General features: G+C 38.1%; 1 protein-coding gene across 7 annotated transcripts in view; it reads right to left on the bottom strand.

Moving 5' to 3' along the window:
- The window catches only part of COL24A1 (collagen type XXIV alpha 1 chain), a 136,832-nt gene that overhangs the window by 58,736 nt on the left and 58,611 nt on the right, over positions 1-19,485 (bottom strand). For all 7 annotated transcript variants that reach the window (XM_082053507.1, XM_082053512.1, XM_082053509.1 and 4 more), the window contains 5 exons: positions 15,073-15,126; positions 10,051-10,104; positions 9,213-9,257; positions 3,902-3,955; positions 2,969-3,013 (listed from right to left, as the gene is read on the bottom strand). In XM_082053507.1, the coding sequence (XP_081909633.1) occupies positions 2,969-3,013; positions 3,902-3,955; positions 9,213-9,257; positions 10,051-10,104; positions 15,073-15,126 (252 nt within the window). The remainder of the gene's footprint in view (positions 1-2,968; positions 3,014-3,901; positions 3,956-9,212; positions 9,258-10,050; positions 10,105-15,072; positions 15,127-19,485) is intronic.

The following is a 19,485-nucleotide window of genomic DNA, read 5'->3' as shown; positions in this document are numbered from 1 at the left end:
TATTGGTGCAATTCTCTACTATCAATAGCAGACATGCACGTGCGTCATCTCATAATTTGCTATGAATTCAACATTTACAGGATTTACTATTGCAAAATTGCTTCTTTTGACAGCTTATTCAGGAAATGACTTCGTTTTCTTTTAGAGAACTGGAATAGTGTGTGGGCTTAAAAGTCTGCATCATATTCTGTAATTTGAAAAACTCAATAAATATAATAAATAAACAACAAACAATAGATAAGCCAAAAAGGGTGGGAGGGAGGTGGTGGCACAGAAGGAAGAAACCACACACACAGAATTTCATTACATGTAGGACTTCCTATCAACTTTCTAGTAATTTCATTTTCCCTTTTATTTTACTATTAAATAAATCATACAGGAATTGCACATCATTTGGTGCTATTTGTACAAATCCTCTTTGTATTTGGTGTGAACAAGCAACTGGTAACATCAATAAAGACAGATACCTTACTGCATACCTTCTTTTGGGCTCCATCTCAAAATCTGTCACAGCAGCTATTAACAGTAGCATTTGTACTTAGTTTTTCAAACTCGTGTGTGTGTGAAGTTTGTATTCTCTATGCACACTGAGGAAAATAAAAATTACTTGTTACAAACAAAAGCTGGTGAGAAGGTGGAAGTAAAAAACTGCATCCAAAGGGTACAGAAGTGAATTTTGCATTGGGACTCACACCTGGAAAACCATTTTCTTCATATGAGAAAAACCAACCCCTTCCTGCTGGTACTTTTCAGTCTACTTATGTAAAGCTCAACTATTAGCATAATTATTTTAATCATCACTGTAATAATTGGTTATATATTTGAGCTAGTGAATATCACATTTGTATTAAAATGGAGCTCATTTAGTGGTGAATAATATGTGCATGCAAAATATCTGAGTTGTGGAAAATGTGTGCACTGAATTCAGGTTCACTGAGGAGCAAAGCAAAACCCATGACAGATCCAGAAACTTAAGGTTAAGTAACTAGCTTCTTTGACTGTTTTACATACAGTTATTAATGTAGTGACTTAAGATTGAGCTTAGCTTTGTCTTTTGTTGAGGATTTTGGTGCATGTGGCACTACACAGAGTAAATGCTATCCATTTGCCCTAAGATGTTACAGGCTGAAAACCAGAATTTTTCCGTAATAAAAGCTTCATTTTGCACAGTGTTGGGGGAAAAAAACAAACAAAATGAAACAAACAAAAAACAAACCACCAACAACACACAAAACCACAAAAACAAAACAAAGCAAGTGTAATGTTGTCAGAAAAATTCTGGTTGTAGGGACAGATTGCATTCCTGTGTCCCCATACAGTCATTTCTGTCTCTCTTCATAAAAGCATTCTCCTCTACCGTGACATCCTCATTCTCCAGGACTCATCCATGTTCGGCCCTAATCATTCAGCAGTATAAAAATCCCCAGATTTTCTAAATGGTGTAATAAGGAAAGGAAACTAATGCTTTACAGCCCAATAAAATGAAGGCTTTGCTACGTATAAACCGCTGAACAAAGCTATGGATCAAGCTGCTGGTAAGTATACTCGTTACATTTAGAGATAAGCTGGTTGAGTTTTAAGCGGAGCTTTTGGCATTATTTGGCTTTATCAGTTCCTGTCTAAGCAGATACTTTGAACCGACAGAGTCCAGCTTCTCAGTCCCCTTCCCTGGACCAGCGTCTTCAAAGAGCATAGAGGAGCTGGACTTGACTTACAAGCAGTTCTGGAAATTTCAGCAGTAACCAACCATTTGATGAGCTGTTTGGGGTACGTCTGTTTGATATTTTGGAGACAATGGGGAGCTCGCTCTGACTGCTGGCTAATTTGAACAGAATTTATGTGACTGGTACAGCACTGAGCCCAAACCAGTATACGGTATCTCTCGTTGGCATATATTAATTTATTAAACAAAATCGATTTTGTCAAGTCCTACACAACATCTGGGTAACTCAAGCATGGGTCAACAAGCTCAGACCTGCTCATAATACCCAGACAAAAGTAAAAAATACAAAAGGGGAGGCGCTGAAATTAAGCAGAGAAAATTGCAAGGCACTATGTTTAAGTGATAATTATCAACTAAAAAAAGCACCTACAGTGGAAGAACTGGGAAAGATAATGACTTCAGAAGAGAAGGACTGAAGACTGTGGATCACAAACTGAGTAACAACACGCTATTGCTAAAACAGGGATGTGTAAGCAAGAATATGGCTTGAGAGAAGCATTTTTCCCTTTCTCTCAGCAGTTTGAACTGTTTGGGCAGTAAACTGGAGTCATAGATGTTTAGATGAATTGGAAACAGCCTACAGGAGAGTAAGAATGTGACTTAAATTATCTAGAAAACATGAAAGGCTAAGTGAATTAGGATTGTTTAGCCTGAAAAGAAAGAATGAAGTAGGCACACAATTTGTAAAATGCTGTTTCCAGCAGAAGGGAATCAGGTTACGCCATTGGAAGAACTGTTTAAAATTAAACATAAAGAAGACTTGGGCTGTCTGCAGGTCACGGAGCCTTTGTTCTTGGAGCTTTGTGTAACTGGTTAGTCCGATATTTGTCAGGAGCGATATAAGAGAAACGGATCCTGCCTAAGCAGTAGCAGATGGACTGCATGTCAACTACACTTTGAGCTCTGCCAGTTTATGGAGGCCAGACAGAACAAGTTTGCAAAACACATCTCAGGCAAGACATTGCCTCTCAAATAATTTCACCCAAATGTGCTTTGGGAGATCCCTACAACTACCTGTAATGTTCACTCAGCGTATTAGGAAAAAAGCAGAATTAATGCTGAAAAGATCTAAAACAGGAAATTTCTTTAAATAGTATGATTCTGAAAGACCATAAAGGTATAGCCAGCATACTACAGCTTCAAAGAAAGGCAAACTTCATCAGAAAGTTACTACAACAAATTACTCATTCATCCTCAAATAAACACAGAACTAAAAATAAAACCAGAAAGATAATTCAAGCTTACTGCTTCACCAGTTTTTCCAAGGTTTCCTTGATCTCCTTGTTCTCCCTGTTAAATGCAGAAAACAGATGACATAGTTCATTAAAAAAGTAATTTCTTTCATATGTGTATATTAAAGTCCTCTATTTTCCTGGGAACTTCTTTATTTTCTAAATTACATCTGCCAATTAAAACTTAAGTAAAGTTAAGCAACAAGGAAAAATTTAATTTAGTTGGTGGCTAACTTTGATTTTGTAAAAAGATGTAAGCACTGTTCTAAAGTATTTAGGAGTTGCCCACAAAAATGAAAACTATGAATTAGAGGCTCACCAAATACATTAAGTCAGCAAATACTATAAATAAAATATTTAGGTTTTACTTAAGTCTTTCAGCAAATTACAGTCATTATTTCACAATTGCTTAAAAAATAAATGTCACCTGTGCACACTATTGATAACTTTAATTTTGTTATGAAATATTATATTAGGAAAATTGACATTTGAATGACATGTTAACAAAGTTCTCCTCACCCCCCCCTGAAGTGACCTGGGTACTGTTTACTCAGATTGCAACTCAGCACTGAGAAATCCTGCTGCCACAAGCTCCTCTTTCAAACTGCAGCACCTCACACCATCCCCCTCACGCTGCCAGAGTCCTGCCAGCACAGGAGCTGCCCTCGCTCCCTTGGTTCTCCCAGGCCCAGCCATCCTCACATCCCCAGGCAGCCAGATCTCATTTTAGTAGGTGCTGTCTTCGCTCACACATCACTCCGTGCATAGTTTCCCTCCTTTCCAATATCAGATCTTGCAAGAGAGCAAAATCACCGGTATGATACACACTTACATGGAAATGTGAACTCGTATCCTTTCACTGTCATGCCATTGCATATAGCAATGTATAATTGTACACAGTTGATACTCCAAACACATTTATTTCATGCATAGAACCACCACTTACCTTTAAACCTTCTGGTCCAGGTTCACCTGCATAACCTTTCTGTCCTGGTTTTCCCTAAAAAAAAAAATATGTTTACAATATTTTATTGTAATCAACTTTTAAAAGGTAGTTTCATCCCAGTTCCTGTATTTATCAAAATATCTGCACTCAAATGTACAGTTTAGTAATATTTAATACCAACAACTGAAGTTAGTGTATTTATAAATTCACATCTGAAAAGACACCATTGATTATTACAGCAAACACTAGCACAGTAAGCAGAACCTGTATTAACTCTTACAGCAGTTAAACACCGAGGATAAACAGTCACAAATCAAGAAGCAAACATTTCAATTTTGGTTTAAAAGAACATATTAAGGAGGCAAAGAAAAGGCAAGGTCATGTTCTCTCCTGACTAATTCCAGCAGAACAAGGACTCAAGCTAACAGAATTGAAGTTTAAACTTCAGGAACTGGTATCATAACTGTCCTTCCTCAACAAGGCAAAATCCATTCAAATATCCTTTCCTCTTTGTTCATTGAATTGATCTTTTTAAGCCTCACGTCTCCCCATCAGTATTTTGCTGCTGATAGACCTTGTTTCTCTGGTACTCAGAGTTAATAACACATTGTTACCTGGAATAAATACAGCAACATCAATCAGAGCAGGAGGTCATGAAGTGACGAGGTCTTTGAAGAATATTGTAACATCTGTCCCTCCCTCTGTCACTCACACAGACCCACAAAGGCACAAAAACTAGAATGCTTTTCTCCTGAATTTTCAATTAGATGTTTATAACTCTACTATGTCTCACTTTTAGGAGGTCATCTTCCCTCCAGGTGTACTTTACTTCCTCTACAACATAAAACATGGCCTAACTCTTCGGTTATGTGAACATCATAGACCTGCCTAGACAAACTTTCCCCATCTGCTCTGAGGCAAAGTCCCTAGTCCAAAAGTGAAGCTCCAATGGACTGGATCTGGCCCTTGAGCAAGTTGCTAATGAGATCACTGAAGCCTGACAATTGGAGAATGAAAATTAATTCAACACTTTAAGATTCGGTATCAAAAAGAGGGAGATTTCTACTGAAAGGAAACTATCAGCTGTTGTTCCAGCAGACTGAATAATTGTAACCACAGGACTCTGTAATGAGAGCTTTCCTTTCCACAACAGTGTTCCTGAGACATGAGCAACTCAAGCAAAAGATAACAAACAGGTTTCTTAAAAAAAGGTGGGATTTTTCCACTTGGCTCTTTTGCTCTGGCTGCTCAGTGCCTGTCTTATAGAGCACGTGTGCTCAGTTTCTGGGCATCTGAGAAGTTCTCTATATGGTTTTAAAATATACTTTCTTAGTAGGTTCCGAGACTTCTCATACTAATCCTTTTTATCTCCCTTTTTCTCTCTCCGCCTGCCTTGAGATTTCATTTTGCCCTACAAGTTCCAAAAAGTATCACTGTTTTAGGAACCAGCTTGTTTTTGCCAGTGGATTAAAACATGGCACAGCTAGAAACACAGGGAGAAAAGACCGTGAAGAGAGGTTCTGAGAGACCTATATAAAACAAGTCACGTCTGTCCACAAGGCTTAGGAACGAGCAAGTGATGGGATTCTGCAGGTTACTACATGCTGCTTAACTACTTGGTTTCTTGGCTGTAGTACTCCAGGTATGTACCAGTTGTGAAGGACACACAGCAGATGCAAGCTGATCAGAAAACAAGACGGGTGGATTTAACTGTTAAAGCAATTTGAAATATACAGATATGGCTTCAGACAAAAATGTAATGCAACTGTAAATTACACAAGGAGGCAAAAATCACTGACAGAAAGTTAAACCAGGGGTGGCTGCTTTTCTGCTTGCAAACCCTAGAGATAATTACTATTCCAGGGCAGGGTAATCTTAACGGAAATGTCTGTTTCCTAAAATATTAGCAGAAAGTTCTGCCCTTCCCCTTCAGGAAGCACCAACCACCTGTGCTTCCTTTCACCTCCCAATGGGTTGATACCAGCATGTATATTTAAATATAAGTTTCTCTCACTATAACTCTATTCCCATCCTTTCACAAGCTCCTCACATGCCTCCAGCCCACAGCAAGACATGTGCCACCTTCAGAAAATACTGCACTGGGGGAGTGGGGCAGCTTCGAATGCACTTTCCTCCAACTTCAGGAGGAACTGCCTCCCTTATGACTCTATAAACAGCAGCTTATTACACATGTCTCTCCGACAGGAATCAACTAACTATTCTTTTTTACATTCTGGTTCAAAACAATCTCTCCCTCCCTGCCCCTTCCCCCCCTTTAAAGGCATTTTCTGCTCCAGCAACAAAGATACAAAGAAAATAATAAAATGCAGCAATGCTTGCACTGACTGAGCTGAACTACAGTGACAGTTACAGTGTGAATATTTGGATAACCTTTTAGAAAGAGAGTTAATCTGCAGGAAATTGAATAAACACAGTCACTTCTTTAATGTGGCATCTACTGTATTTTCAGATGACAAAAATAAAAATCAGCATTTTTTTTTATTTAGAAGGATTAATTTAAGAGAATACAATTATTTGACTTTGAAATAGAATGAGTGGGAAGGCTTGAAAAGGAACGAATGAAAAATCAAATTGTGTGGTCAGATTCAGCTCAAAAACCTCTTCCTAAATTCAAACAGGCTGAGCTCTGTGCAACCTGAGATATACCCTGAGTAAGTGGGGAAGCATCCTCAGTTTTGGTTCCAGTTGTTTTAGACACATGTGAATTCTTTTCCAAGCTGGAACCTGAGAACCAGAGTGCAGGTTCATATTCACCTTCTGTTCCAGTAGAGGATGATCTGTTTTGCTGGCAGCATTGGTCAGGTGAGACCCAGGTGCTTTTGGTCTCGTGCATGTTTTTTAAAGCAAAACAAGGGTGGGGGCAGTGGAAGGGCAAAAGTGGGGTCAAAAATTCATGGCAGTCTGCTTGGTGCATGACTAAACTGAACAGGGGCCTGAACACTTTGACGTGAAGTCTACACAGTAGAAGAGATGAGGAATTCCAAAAGCACTAGAAACCTGCTCCATTACTGTCCAAGAGAAAACTAGAACAGTTGCATAAGAATAATCAAAGGTTTACAATGTATCACCTACAAGGATACTTTACCTAGTCTAGACAAATCCTAAATCAGGATAACAGTGGATGAAGAGAGGACTAACCTATCAACTATGGCTACAAATAATGTCAGGAGGACAGGAAGCAAAGCTGTAGTGAGGACAACACAGGCAAGACTTTCAGATAGAAAGGCCAGAAGTTAGAAAAACCACCTGTAAAACAGGCAAAAGACTGAAGCAGATTGCCAAGTCAGATGAAGAATCAACACCCCTGGGGGCTGCAAAAAAACAAGTTAGAGGCATATGTGCCAGCTAAAGGCATGGCTGACAGCTGATGATGCCTCAGGGCCATGCATGGCCAAACCACGTCTTCAGGTCCCTCTTGGAGACCTCCCCTGCCCCCACAGCTGTTTAATTAGGACGGTGACACCACAGTTTTGATACCACTTGCTTACAGACGTAGCATTCACTATTTTCAACTCCTTTCATGGAACGTGGAAACAAAGCCTATGTAAATCAAATTAATGTGAAATTGCAGTGAAGCAAAAGCAAGCATAATTTAAAAGACAGATGTGTTCAGCAGTTTGCTGACTTGGTCCTGCTAAACTATATCCAATTTAACAAATTCATGATTGGGACTCTCCAATGTAATCCACAGTCTCTGTTACCAGCAGGAGTGAAGCAGCAAGGACAAGCAGAGGTGGCAGCATAGTTCAGAGCAGCAGTGAGAACAAGTTGGCCTGAAGCTGTGAAACAGCTGGAGTCAGCAGAAGCTGTAGAATCCAGGCAAGAGCAGATGGGCCCCAGGATGAGGAGGATAAACAGGCAGAGCTCCTCATCAAGCAAAATTCCCATTTCCCCTAACTCTCATTCCAGGAGGGGATGTTAGCCAGCAATGTACTAAAAAATGTCTGTGGACAGCAACCCTGGGGCCCACCTCAGATCCACACATTCTTCTCTCAACAGTTTGTTGTGCGAGAAACCGGGGAGCCATAAGACAAGCCAATGGTGTGCACACATCCCATTGAGAGAAATCAAACCCAAAATAACTTAGGTCAAACTGACCCAAAATAGATTAAAAAATATTTCAGTTTGCTTGGTTGCACAAGAAATTTTTCCTCTTGGGTCATTTCGACACCAGCTGATGGTGGCCTGTGATTGCCTGCCGGTGAAGAGAACGTGAAGGTTGGTGTCTCACTGACCATGAGTCACTCACTGGAGTGTCTTCTTTTCCAATTGCCACAGCACAACATAGGAGATGCTGTCCAGCCATAAATCCCTGCCCAAGGAGGAGATGCAAAGCATGATGCAGCCAAACTCAACATTTCCATGAGGCTGCTGGCAGAAGCTCAAGCAGATTAAACTAAATATTGAACTGAGTCACAATATGTTTTGGAATTATGTTCAATTTTTTGCATGTTTTCCTAAGCTGAAAATAAAGCTAATGAACAGGAAAAATGACATAGGAATATGTCTACTCTAGAACCAGGAAACAATGGGAACGACTGTCCCAGGTTCACACAAAAAATGGGAAGTCATCCAAACGAAGGCCAAGCTAGTGATTACCACACACATAAGCAAATCAAGTCAAGGCAGAAGACCATATTGCTTTCAATATCAGCAACACTCCTGTAGTTTGTAGTGCAGGCTGGTATTCATTTTTAGCTTAGATTTTTTTCTAAAATAAGCTTCAAGTCCACTAAATACTCTTAGACACTAGTACATTTTTATAACTAATGAAACTGGTTCTTAGTTTTAAACTTCTATGTTTTAAAACGTGTCAAGTCAAACAGCACTATGACATTCCAGCTTTACTGTCTTCAGCAATTGTCTACCAGACCAGTTTGAAAATTATTTCTTAAAGCATCAGTCCTTTTTATTTCTCCCTGTGAGCTGAGCCTCATGGTGGGTTCTTTCCCAATTTAAATATCTTGATATATCAGCTGGTTTAGTCCTTAGAGAGTGCATGGTGGTTTCATCTGTCTCAGAGGAACACTGTTAGCAGTTTGTCATTGACACCTTCCTTTTAAAAACTTGTATTTTGTGCACCATAGCTGTGATTTCCTTTCAAATCCTGTATATGAAAAACCATTTATCCTCCCAGCTCTGCTTGGAGCACGTGCTGAGGAAAAAGACATATTTATTCAGGAGGTGCCACTATAACACTGTCACTTCTCACAATAAATTGACCTTTTAAAGCAGTACTTCTGCTGAAACGTAGTCTGCCCTAACAAAGTAAGTAACTACTTGTACTTACTCTCGGGCCGACTCCTCCAATAGGTCCAGTTGGTCCCACTTCTCCCTAAAAGAAATCAGAACTTCAGAAATCTTGATGTTAATTCTAGCTTAGAAAAAATAATCCACAGATTACTGTTTGGATTTATTATATCATCTGAAATTTGCTTCATAGGTGTTTGTATGAGTCCAAGTCTGATAGAAACACTATAAAAGAGAGTAATGTGATTTCAGATGAATTCACTAGCTGGAAAGCCATGTCCTAGGTAGCCACTAGGTGCAGTCAGAAAGGCTGTGAAGCTGTTGGTATACCTACCATTATACCAACATTGTCACAACTTTGAGCAGGGACAGACTCAGCAATGATGGGTCAAACCACTCTGTCTGCCCTGCAGTTACTCTCTTCTAGCAACATGTTAATTACTTATGTTAATTACTTTTAACTTAAGAGACATGAGTTTTTCTTTTTACAATGAATTAAGAATACTCAATGAAGAGCTGCCTTCCTCCCCCTTCAGTTAATAGGAGTCTCTTTACTTAAGTGTATCTAGAATACTGTAATTCATTTGATATATGGTTTTTATCTCCATACCAACCTCCTTCCCCCATTTCCCCAGTTTTACTAAAAGAACTATGGACACGTTATCTGAGATTTCACTGAAATAACTAAAATGAAACACATAATGGATGCATAGCCCCATAAGTCTGCTAAACCTCTTTGCAACACCTGCCAAAATGCAAGAGAGATTTGAAATTTTGCATGACAACACCAGAAACACCCAACCATTATTGTCTGTCTTACCCCTCACAACTTTTTTCTTTAAACATAATCTCTCAGTTGGAGAATTTTTCCATCTTACCTCAATTCCTTTGGGGCCTTGTGGCCCTGGAGGCCCTCGGTCACCCAGAAGTCCCTAAACATCCAAACAAACACAGTGAGAACTTGTATCAACTAACAATCAGGTTGGTCTATTTTCTCTCCTCTTTACACACCTGGACAGAAATGCAAAACTGAGGAAGCAAATCTCATTTCTTACCATTGTTATTAGGATTTCCCTTGGGAAGCCAGGAGAAGATGCAGCAGAATTTTAATATTTGCTGGAAAACTAAGTATTCTACAAACTTCTACTACATAGATTTTTCTGAAGTTTTTTTTCTTTTGTTTTTTTGAAAAGGAAAGAAAAAAATACTGGAGCTCACAAAAGAAAAATTCCTCTTTTCCAAAGACATAAAACACACCATCATATTAGGATTAAAGCAGAACCAATGTGATTCTCATAGATCTTCGATTTACGTAGTCTTCAGCATAACATGTGATGACAACATTGCAATGGAAATGAACTACGAAGTGGAGCCCCAGTAGCCTAAACCTGGGATTGTAGGTTTGAGTCCCAGCTGTGGTGACTCACCACCCTCCCAACAGGTGCCTCTGTTCAATATACATGAGGGCCTGGATGGGGAATGCAGCAACTCAAGGAACAGGGGGCAACGGCAGCATGGTGCCGCCCAGCCTAGAAGGAGGAAGGTCCATTCCCGAATAGGAATGGAACAGATGGGACTGAACCTACCAAATAGTTATGAGGCTCTTGCAAACAGAACCAAACTACCACATTGAGGAAGGAGGTGACAGGGTCCCTCCACCAAAAACAGCTCCCAAAAAGCTAAAACGTCAGGTTGTGATCGCAGGAGACTCCTTTCTAAAAGGAACAGGAGGCTCAATATGCAGGCCTGACCCACTTCTAAGGGAAGTGCTGCCTTGCTGGGGCCAAGGCATTAAAAAACACAAACCCTTACTGCCCTGGTTAAAGCCTCAAACCATTTAGGGATGTGGTTTAATGCTAGAGTTAGAGTGTGGTTGGACTCGATGATCCTAAGGGTCTCCTTCCAACTGAAATGATTCTATGATGTTCTATGAAATTAAACTACAACTTGTCCAAAACTACTTGTGATTTTCAGCTCTTAGTTTTCTGTCAGAATTATAATTGACTTCCCAGAGACAAAGGACCTTATCCTCAGCCAACTCTGAGTTTTCATGACTGCTCACATTGACATTTTCAAAACTTAAAGTGACTTCATAGCTAGCAGTGTGTCAAAAATCTTGGTCATCCCAATTACAGTAGTAGTAATTGGGAAAAACACTTAACCTGGGAGAGGACACATAAAAAACAAACAAACCAACAAAACCAAACAAACAAGCTGTATAAAAATATTAACATTCTGTGAAAGCTAACCTCAAAAAAAAAAAAAATAGATAAAGCAAAAAAGAAACTTCCCTTTAGGAGAGATATGATTAGCCTCTGAAGAAAGCAATAGTGGGAAAGTTCCAAGTGTAAGCCTTATTAACTGCTTACTAATGAAGCTGAAGTCTAGACAGAAGGTGCAGGCATTGGTCCAGTAACAGTTTACTTAGCAAACAGAGTAAAATGGAACAGAGAACAGAACACCTCAAGGTACTGAGTTTCATCAAGGAGCCCATCAGTCTGGGAAAGAGGGGGTGGGCTGCTGTTTGACACACCGCCACAAAACAAAGTGACAGGAAGGCTTTTAGTAGCACTACCTAAGTAGTATTCCTGTGTAGTTAGTCACAAAAAAAAAAAAAAATTCATTGCCAGAACTGTTGTTTTATTCTAATAGTAAAGAACATTAGGTTATATGGCTTTCAGTACAATGTAATTGCTACCGTACACACCCATCCGCTGCACTTAATTGGATATGGAAAAAAAAGTCCCAGACTGTAAAATGAATATTTAGACTAAATGAAATTTCCATTGCTCCTTTGAGGTTTCAGGCAACAAACAGAAAATTAAGGTAGTCATTAGACTGCCAAAGCATCTGGAAAAAACTGAGGCAGTCAGCAAATGGAGTTATCCTGCATTTCACATATATAACTTCCCAGTTGACCATCCCTTCTAGATGTGGTGAAACTCCTAATAGCCACTTCTAAATATTAAATGTGTTATAAAAACGAACATAAATTAACAGAGGAAGGAAGTTCTCAACTCCTTCCATGGTAAAACACACACTACTGGAAAAACTACAGTTGCAGTCCGACCATCTTTTCCTCTCACTTGGTTACAGAACATAAATACTTGCAAAAATAACATAGGAAACAAACTAAATTATTTCAGAACTTCTTAAAAACATTCTTATTCTCTTTTATAAATGAGTGGGTTTTTTTTTTTTTTTAATAAGTGGTGGATCAAGATCAAACACCTTGTAAAATACTGTTTCCAAGCTGAGTTATGTGCTGTAGACCAAATTATGTAATGAATCCTTTGAACGTTATTTAGAGAGGACAGATTTGCTGATTACTGCACTAATTTATGGAAAACTGACAATCCAGAACTTCTACTGGTATTTAGAGCTGGCTGATCACACTCACAGAGCTTAAACTTTCCACCAAGAGGCTGAACTTGTCCCACACCAACTGCTAAAAAATAAAGCTTACCCTGCTTTCTTGGCTTTTAAAACAGGTGTTGCTTCTGAGGAAGCATAGACAAAAACATGAGGAAAAGAGCAGCACACTGAGAACAGTTTTCTAAAAATAAAAGCTGGAAGAAATTTTTTATTATAAAACTGCAGTCAACATAAGACAGCTGGGAATCCCAAAAGCCAAACATTTCCAGTGCTAAGCAGCCTTTCTCCCTTGATTCTAGGAGCAGTGTAAGAATTTTTCCAGTTTGGTAATCTTCCTTCTCAAATGTAAGCCATCAAATCTTCCTGATTAGAGCAGGCTGTCTAAGCTTTCTGTCACTAACACCAAATGTGCTGCAAACAACCGAATCTTGTTCAGCTATTTAATTTCTACATCAAAGGAATATAGAGTCTTAAACTTTGCAGGCTACCTTTTAGTATTTTTTTCCTGGAATCTGTGAAAAGGCAATAGATCAGTAATGTATGTGTTCATCAACCTAACTCTAACAAAAACATCTAATTTAACACTTTGGATATAACATGGAATAATACAATCTCAGAGAAAAAAAATGGGCATCAGGGATTAGATCTCAGTTACATGGTTCATGTATCAACTGGGAGGATTAAATCTGATCTGCAGTTCAAGAATTGTTATATTTCTCTTCTATTTCCCCTAGACACAGTTTTACATCAAAATGTTTTTTTAAGTGCCCTGGTAATTCAAAATCACAGCAGCAACTGCCACTTCAATGGTCACATTACAATTTATTCACACAGGGCTGCTAACATTATCCATACCTACAAAGAAGTTAGCAAAGCAAGAAATGCAGCTAAAGAAAAAGCCCATGTTTGTCTCTGGAAATGTATTTTAACATCTCCCCAGTTTGCAGCACCAGATAACGAGTTGTCAGCCTTCCTAGTAAGTTCATGTTTGGGCTACTTGAGGACAAGGCACTTGACATAGTTGAAAGACATGAGATGCAGAAAAGATTGACTATGGCTTTGGCAAACAGATTATTCTCAAGAGTTATTAACTATGGCATGGAAAGATTGTTATGCTCTTCCGGGTAGAAATAAGACTATATTTTTAAACTGTTTACTGCTCCCTGTCCTATGCTTCTTCAGTAGGCTGCCACAGAACTTCCCAACTCTGCTGATGGGAAATCTTGTAATTTCCATCTCTGTTTATTCATGGACAACTCGCGTGTTTTGTCTTTGGAGTAATGATATTGTTGGTCTTGCACAGTTCTGCCCTCCAGTTTACTTACAAAGCTCAAAAAGGCCCTTCATTTTGGTAGGAAATAAACTGGCTCTCAGAATACAGTCATTCAGTTATCCTTTTCTGCATCTAGTCCCACTCGATTGAGTTGTCCTGGAATACAAATGCCCAGAACTGTGTGTACTACTTAGATAAAGTCTTCTCATGCTTTGTGCAGTGGCCTTAAAGAGATACCTTGCCTCATGTGTTCTAAAATTTCACTTAATTTCTTACCACCTTAGTGTGCTTTTATGTCAGAGAGATCTGGTGGTGGCGTCATTCTTGCCAGGTGCAAAGCTCTAAGTTTACAATATATTGGTTTGGTCCCTGCACACATCAGTGGGATGAATTAGTACAAGTGAAGTTTTTAAGATTATCTAAAGATGCTGAACTCTATTGCATGTACAAATTTCATTCCAGCATACTTCTGCCTATTTATCAGTGAAAAACTGCAAGGATAGTCCCAAGCCTGGTGAGAGAGGAACTTAATTGTTACTCACCTTTCAACAAGTAGTCAATCTTTAGGTATTATTCAATCATCTTACTCTGGGTTAATTTCTGACCCACTTGTACTTTTTGTACTAGTCTCTACCTTTTCCATTTGAAACAAAAATTTCACATATGTGCTTTTATCCAAAGCTTCATCAAAAACTATATATGTGAATTATTGCCTAAGCTTGGTCTAAAATATTAGTCTACTAAAGAACAGACACTAAGTCAATCTGGCACAGTTATTTTTTGATAAATTTTAACTTTTATTATGTGTATTATATTATTTCATCTATTATTCAACTTAGTGTGTGAATTTTAGCCATTTTTCCATATCTTTAGGTACTATTTCTTTTTAATTTTGTTTTAAAAAGTTCTTTATTACTCAGGTAAGACTACAGAGATCTGCATGCATTCAGCATACATTTTATTTAAATATAGGTGAAATATATGCTACTTCCTAGCTACATAGCATTTCCTCCAAATTTCCTTGCGCTTAATTTGCCACTACATGCTTCTGTCTAACACAGTAATTACCCTCATAACTGTGTGTACAGCATTAAACAGTAGATTAACTTCCTCATACAAATACCTGAGGCAAAATACCTGTATTTTGTCAGTAAGGTTACTTTCTCATAATGTCAGTGTCCACCTCTCAGAGTTTTCCTCAGAGATTTATACTGCTTATTGTTATTATGAATAAGTATTCATATAGTCTTACCTTAGGACCTTCAGGGCCGTTTAATCCAGGTACACCAATATCTCCTGGAAAACCCTAAAGAAATCATACAGACAAATGATTTACAGCATAGGAATGTTTCCAAGGTACTTGTTTTGATTTTGTTCATTCGTTTAACAAACCTGAACCACAGAAACAAGAAATAGATTTGTTCTACCATCCCCAAAATGTCAAAATCCATTAAGTTTCCTTGAGAGGACTTGGATAAGTGACAGATTTTAGGCAGCTTTCATTAAACTCAATTTAGCAGATGTCAGTATGGGTTTCATTTCTCTTAGCATGACTTTTTATCCACAAAGCAGTATTTGAAATTAAACCATTGGATTGGTCTTGATGCACGAAAAAACCCAAAAAGCAGCCAGCACCAGGTCCTGTACTCATGAATTCAACTATTTTTTTATTAAAAAAGCTTAGAGAGCAGCTGAAGCCCTTTCATCCTTGGCCGCACATTAAGGACGAGATCACTGCAAGCTTAAGAGTGGAAAGCCTTTTGCCTCCAAATCAGCAGGTGCTAATCCAGGTCTGGCTGGCAGTAACTGACGGTTAGCAGCACGTAGCATTATTCAGAATAAGCCTTTACGAAATAGTGTGTGGTATGTGCCCAGCCGTTGGTAAAGAAAAAATTAATATGCAAAGGCAATGAATAAACTAAAATTACCACTCCAAACTGTCTGGCCAGTAGGCACTGAGTGGGACACCATGAGGATGCCTCTATGTCAGAGAAATCCAGTGCTACAACTAGGTTGCTTTATAAGGAATTAGTGTATTTTAATTAAACAAAAATGATATAGCTAACCCTTATGTGATACAGCAGTAAATTAAATTTCATGAACATTCAGTGAAAAAATGTAAGCTTTATATTTGTAGGATAAAATAAAGTGTTTGTAATTTACTTTTTAGTTAGCACAAGGCTTGCTTACTCACCTGCCAAGATAGTATTTGATTTTGTTATTTTTATAAACCTTTAAATTTCATTAAATCTTGCTCATCTGCAAATAGAAAGTCTGCCACCGGAAGATTCTTCCTCTGAGTAAAATATGTATTACTACATCTGTGTAAATCCATTGCCTAACACTAGTAAAAACAGGTTTCCTTTTTCCTGAGCGCAAAAATCATTGCAGATTAAAAATTATAAATATCATTCTTTGCATGCATACTTTTCCAATAATGGAAATGAAAGCATCATGCACATCCAGAAAAATTTAAAGAACATCTCATAAAGAACTTCCAGCATCAAATTCTCTCGGGCACCCTTCCATACTAATACATGCTAACACATGTCATCATCGAAGCTTCGAGAGTCACTTTTTAGATTGTCTAGGCAGGAAAGAGGTATCAAACAACAACAATAAAGCCTCACTAGGTGGATAACAGTTAGCCATACTCTATTCTTCCAGAACAGCTGAGTTGCAAATACAGCTAATAACCATTTCTAATGATTATTCATAATTAGCTGACATTAACTAGGAAAAAAAACCCTCAAAACTTACCAGAAAAGTAAACAGAAATAATAGTAAAGCAAGAGATTTAAAACAAAATATTACTTCACCCTCAACTACAATATTATAATAAAATTTTAAAAGTATTTAGGGCATAATTGTTCTTACTTGTATGGTTTTCTTCCATTTGTTTTCTATAGCTTGTTCTTAGCAGGATGCAGAGACACTTTTAAGTACAGACTTAGATGGGATGCAAATATTTTTCGGTGTGTTTATATAGTAAATCAAAAATAAATGTACAAAACAAAACATGAAACTGAATTATGACTTCTTTAAAAAAAAAAAAATTAAAAAATCAGGTTTAGCATTTGAATGCTACTGCATACTAAAGCAAACTACAAAAGAGTAAAACACAACCTGAGTTTTCAGAATAAGTGGAACAAGCCTAACACAGAGCATTACACAAAACATCACAGCAGTAATTTCTTTTTGCCGTAAAGCAGTAACTACTAGAAGAGCTTTGCAACACCAGACCATGCCTCTAGGTGGCACAGAGCATATTAGTCACACGGGACCAAGGTACCCAGACTGATACCTAAAGTGCTCGCTTACATCAGCCGAGACTTCTATACAGTTCATACGAGGATATTTTTTAAATCCCGACCATCCTTATCTGCTGAACTACACTGAAGAGTTAGAAAGGATTCCAAAGAATTGACCTATTTTTATATTTGCTTATTTACAGACATTAAACAGTTACCGAGGGGTGGGTTCTGAACACCTGTAAATCTTTAACTTTCTAATGTGTGAACAAGTGCTAAATGCTGACACTGAGACAATTTCTTTCATGGCAACAAACATTCCAGAAGATAATCTGCCAAGAAAAATGTCTGTTCAGAGAGATTATTATAGTTTTATAAGGGAATACACCTACTTTATTTATTTGTGTAAATATTTCTGGAATTAATTCAGTAAGAGCTATGAGACATAAGCATTGACAAGCACTATCACAGTTAGAACAATCACAACATTTGGAAACCCTCCCATGCCAGACAGTCTTAGGGTGCGAGAGGGCTACCGGCCTGAGAGCATCAATTCCAGTAATGCATTTGAAAGTTTAAAATCTCCATCATTTTTGTCTTTGTTGTAAAGCTGGATGTAGCATTTTCTTCTTGAACACTAACACAGAACAAAATGCAGATGCTATGGCAGTATTAGAACACTATTTCCAAGATGTTCTCACGTTAATAATCCATGAGGTAACTGTAATAATCCAGGACACAGACAGCCACTTAATTCTGGAAAATGAATGAACCAGAAACGGGTTCTTAAACCACCTCAGCAATAGTGTTTGCCATTCAGTTTCTGCATAGTGAAGTGGTATACATTTCTACCTCTATCTGAATTTGCCAAGAGATATTCAGCAGCCAGGTCCCTGTGAAGCTACTCCAGATTAAAAATTCATTATCCTTTCATAAATGAAAGGCCAGGAGACCAATGTATAGTTTCCTGCTGCAATGTAATTTCCAGCAGAGACTATTTTGAACAAATCATCACTCAATATTACAAATTCTACTAAGGAAATGCAAAGCATAGAATCCTGGCAGCTGGTAGGTTTCAAATTATTTTGAAAATCTTGCTGCAGATGTGGCCTTTGGCCAGCAAAGTACTTTAGAGTTCACTTGGTTTAACCAAACTAGAGGTGGTATCAGAGGACACCGAAGTACCAGCCATCTCAAGACAAGCACACTTTAATCTTGCTGAGAAAGTGTTGCTTTCTGTACTGAAAACATTTAAATATGAAACTAACATATTTATTGCTCTCATTTATCTACATAAACTTCAACAAAAAATGCAGAGATTGTGATACTGCTACTATGTCAGGACATGTCTTTTTGTACTGAAGCCAGTGCCTCAGCAATGAGGGATGTGCAAAGTCTGTTGCTTTTCTGTCATTTGTGTTCCTGTGTGGCTACTAACATGGGAGCAAAATACTAGAAATGTTTGGAAATTACACTCCATTTCCACTAGAATTTTCTTACATTTGCAGAATCCCACTCACTCCAAGCTGTTTCCACACCATGTTTGCCATATTGCTCTTGGTCACCGACCCTCATGCCCTCTTGCTTCTCTGCAGCCTTCAATGGAATCAAGACACGAGCACTGGTGCAAGGGCACCACAGAGCACAAACTTCTCCAGGGACTGTGACAGTCCCTTTGGCTGACCCATATCCCTGCTCCAATATTATTTCATTCAGTCACATGCTGTGTTTCATTTGAATGAGAATTTATAATGAATTTTCAGAAGCAATACTGACTGGATGCAGCTACTGAAAGTCAACAGTATACCTCATTAGAGCTTTATTACTAATTACTATCAAATTATGAAAGGAAGATTTCTGCATAAAACTACAGTCTCCCTAAACTGTGAAAATAAGCTGTGATTTTTTACTTTCAAATAAGAAGTGTTTATAATTCTTCTGAAAGAGGGTACTATGCAATTCAATCAGAAAAACCTATTTTTTTCTCTACGCAGTTTTAGAAATGTCAGTATTGACAAAGCTACAGGACTTTGTTCTCTGACATTTGCACAACTGCATGACAGTGTCAATAATGTGCCAAGTACAAAGAGGAATATAGTAAGAAAAAAAAAAAAAAAAAAGATGTGAAATGAGCTTTCTTCTTTGTGTGCCAATCTAGCCCAAGTTTAATGCCAGCATTTTTAAAGGGCAGAGACAAAACTTCAATTTTTTCCTACAAACCTTCAATTCTGATTTTGAAAAGGGTGGAGGAAGGAATCTAACAGTACAAATTACAACTGTACAGTTGCAATTTGTCAGAGAACAGAAAAAAGGGCAATCATGGATTACAGCATACAATGCACGAAAGCTTTTCAATTTACTATTTCTAAGATGTTAGTAGAATGATGGTTATGTTGCTTTGTGCTTCTAATTGA

Source organism: Streptopelia decaocto (assembly GCF_964273445.1).
Source record: "Streptopelia decaocto genome assembly, chromosome: 5".
NCBI classification, from domain to species: Eukaryota; Metazoa; Chordata; class Aves; order Columbiformes; family Columbidae; genus Streptopelia; species Streptopelia decaocto.
Note: the sequence above shows the minus strand (reverse complement) of the source record. Positions and strands in the feature narration are given on the sequence as shown.